At 49.0% G+C, this 3544-nt stretch overlaps 1 protein-coding gene across 3 annotated transcripts in view; it reads left to right on the top strand.

Annotated features, from left to right (window-relative positions):
* The first annotated feature begins 2363 nt into the window (after positions 1 to 2363).
* The window catches only part of slc6a20 (solute carrier family 6 member 20), a 60459-nt gene continuing 59278 nt past the window's right edge, over positions 2364 to 3544 (top strand). For 2 of the 3 annotated variants that reach the window (XR_013495647.1, XR_013495650.1), the window contains exon 1: positions 2383 to 2836. Coding sequence is in view for 1 of the 3 variants with exons in the window: in XM_078199698.1 (XP_078055824.1) it covers positions 2716 to 2836 (121 nt within the window). In the remaining 2 variants the exon portion in view is untranslated. Of the gene's footprint in view, positions 2837 to 3544 lie in introns of all 3 variants that reach the window. The other variant, XM_078199698.1, reaches the window with a different exon arrangement.

The raw sequence follows: 3544 nt of genomic DNA, 5'->3' as shown, positions 1-3544 counted from the left end.
CCATGACAACATCCTGGCAATAGCACAGAGTGTTAGACTTTCATAACTAGCCCTGCCCCTAGCCTTGCTGTTCCAGTACAGCTACAACACTGGCATCTACCCAGCAATGTGGAATATTGCCCAGATATGTCCTATCCACAAAGAGTTTCACCAGGGCCACTCAGCTCCTGACCTCATTACAGCCTGAGTCCAAACATGGACAAAAGAGCTGCCTTTCAGAGGTGAAATGAGAGTGAAAATCCTTGACATCAAGGTGGCATTTGACTTAGTATGGCATCAAGGTGCCCTAGCAAAACCGGAGTCAATGAAGATCAGGGGGGAAATGCTCTCTACTGGTTGGGATCATTCCCAGTACAACATAGAAACATAGAAACCCTACAGTGCAGAAGGAGGCCATTCGGCCCATCGAGTCTGCACCGACCACAATCCCACCCAGGCCCTCCCCCCACATATTTTACCCACAAATCCCTCTAACCGACGCATCCCAGGACTCTAAGGGACAATTTTTAACCTGGCCAATCAACCTAACCCGCACATCTTTGGACTGTGGGAGGAAACCGGAGCACCCGGAGGAAACCCACGCAGACACGAGGAGAATGTGCAAACTCCACACAGACAGTGACCCGAGCCGGGAATCGAACCCGGGATCCTGGAGCTGTGAAGCAGCAGTGCTAACCACTGTGCTACCGTGCCGCCCCACGGAAGAATAGTTGTGGTTTTTGGAGGTCACTCTTCTCAGTTCCAGGACATCACTGCAGGAGTTCTTCAGGGTAGTGTCCTAGGCCCAACCATCTTCAGCCATTTCATCAATGACCTTCCTTCCATCAAAGGTCTGAAGTGGTGATGTTTAGCACCATTCACAATTCTGCAGTAGTCAGGGTTGCTGTAGCAACAGACAATTTCACATGTATATGGTAGTCTGAAGCAATGGATAGTGATGGCGGGGGCTCCAACATTCTTTTTATCACATGACTAGAATCATAGAATCCACACAGTGCAAAAGGAGGCCATTCAGCCCATCGAGCCTGCACCGATAACAATCCCACTCAAGCCTTACGCCCGTAGCCCACAACTAACCCTGCTAATCCTCTTGACACTAAGGGGCAATTTGGCATGGCCAATCCACCTAACCCACACATCTTTGGAGTGTGCGAGGAAACCGGAGCACCCGGAGGAAACCCAGACACGGGAAGAACATGCAAACTGCACACAGACAGTGACCTGAGGCTGGAATCGAACCCAGTTACCTGGTGCTGTGAGGCAGCAGTGCTAACCACTGTGCCATTATGAAAAAAAATCAAATATTTTAGAATTGATTTTATCACAATTATTTGTTGATTTAATCATTAAAACATGACTAGAATGATCAAATCAATAAATAATCTTTACAAAATCATTTCTAAAATATTCAGTGCAAAATAAAGTTCACAGTGTTCCTTTAGATGTATTTGCCTATAGCAACTTAGCAGAGGCATATTGCAGTACTGCACTTAATACGCTGCTATCTAAATAAAAGTTGTTTTATTTATTCCTATTTTGGGTAAAAGAAGTTCTTCGCAATTTTCAATCTCTTGTGACATCTGTCATTTTCACACTGGGGTTTGTAAGTTTCATGTAAGGTTTTTTGCTTAAAAATATTGTGCTGCTTGAGTCAAATATTGCAGCAGAAAGATTTATTAAACCCGTGATTATGTGCTAAAGCTCAGGGTTGCCAACTGTGATTAAATATATTCCTGAGGTGGGGGGGGGGGGGGGGGGTCATCACATGGCTCCCCCCCCTCCCCTCTCTCCAGCCATTAATCAAACACATCCATCCTTGTGACGCACCGCCTTCTTACACAAATTGGAAAGCAAAAAATATATATGAATTAGTCAGACAGTGTTGTTTCAAATTTTTAAAATACCTAATAGAGAGAAATGCTCAAAGAAAATGAGAAAAAAAAGTCTTTGATTCATTTTTGTGTCCTGGAGATTGAGATTTTTTTTTGTCTCCATCCTGGACATTGGTTTTTCAATTCCTGGGGGAGGCTGCAAGCCAATCCTGGAGGGTTGGCAACCCCTTCCCCCCCCCCCAAATGGTATCCTTTGGGAAGTTTAGAAGGGTTAACATGCCCCTTAATAATCAGAGAAGCACTCGTTTTGTAGAAGGTGCATACAGCAGTTTTTAGATTGTACATGAGCTGTCCATTTGTACAGCAGCCTCACATTCTGCTGCTTCAATCTTTTTACTGCGACATGACAATTCAACTAGCTCAAACACTATATAGATCAAATGTCCGAGGAAATATTGGCACATCCCTTATTTGGTCAAAGGTTTTTTAGTGTGTGTGACGCAGAGACAGCTGCAACTGCACGATTCTGCCACTGAATGTACCCTCAGAGAGTGAGGAAACTGCGAGCTCTCCTCCCATTCCTGCATCATTACTATAAGAGGCCCTTTGGGGAAGGGAGAACATTTTTTTTTGCCTCTTTGTCCTGACTTTCCAGTGAGCTGAGAAACCGTGGGAGACACATCGCCCCGCTCTGATCAGCAGCCACCGTGTCCTAGTTAATAAGATTAAAAATTAAACGTCTGATTTCTTTTTTCTCCCCCCCCAAGTCCGCTCTGTGACACATTCCTGGAGGTTCTTTCACCAACTTTGCGTTTGAATCCAGCCAGCGTTCGAAGACAAAAAAAAACCCCGAGCGACAGCTGAGGACAGCCACGGTTAGACCATGGATGAGGTTAGACCGTCGTGGGAGAATCCGATGCAATTTGTCTTCGCCTGCATCTCCTTTGCGGTGGGACTGGGCAACGTGTGGCGCTTCCCCTATCTGTGTCAAATGCATGGAGGAGGTGAGCTGGCGATGAACGCTTCATCATTTCACCCGCTTTCTGGGTTGCTGCTGTTGGCGGTTTAAAAAAAAACGGTTGATCGCGAAGGCAGTGGAGTGGGGGGGGGGGCGGTTTGAGGGAGAGGGGGGGGGGGTTTGAGGGAGAGGGGGGGGTTTGAGAGAGAGGGGATTTGAGGGAGAGGGGGGGTTTGAGGGAGACGGGGGTTTGAGGGAGAGGGGGGGTTTGAGGGAGACGGGGGTTTGAGGGAGAGGGGATTTGAGGGAGAGGGGGGGTTTGAGGGAGAGGGGGGGTTTGAGGGAGACGGGGGTTTGAGGGAGACGGGGGGTTGAGGGAGAGGGAGAGGATGGTTGAGGGAGAGAGAGGGGGGTTTGAGGGAGAGGGGGGTTTGAGAGAGGGGGGGTTGACAGAGAGGGGGGTTTGAGAGAGAGGGGGGGTTTGAGAGAGAGGGGGGGTTTGAGAGAGGGGGGGTTTGAGAGAGAGGGGGGGTTTGAGAGAGAGGGGGGGTTGAGAGAGAGGGGGGGTTTGAGAGAGAGGGGGGTTTGAGGGAGAGGGGGGGTTGAGAGAAGAGGGGGTTTGAGAGAGAGAGAGAGGGGGGGTTGAGAGAGAGGGGGGGGTTGAGAGCGAGAGAGGGAGGGGGGGGGGTGAGAGCGAGAGAGGGAGGGGGGGGTTTGAGAGAGAGAGGGGGGGTTGAGGGAGAGAGAGAGAGGG

Source organism: Mustelus asterias, chromosome 2 (genome assembly GCF_964213995.1).
Source record: "Mustelus asterias chromosome 2, sMusAst1.hap1.1, whole genome shotgun sequence".
NCBI lineage: Eukaryota > Metazoa > Chordata > Chondrichthyes > Carcharhiniformes > Triakidae > Mustelus > Mustelus asterias.
The sequence above is the reverse complement of the archived record's forward strand: the minus strand, read 5'-3'. Positions and strand labels throughout refer to the sequence as shown.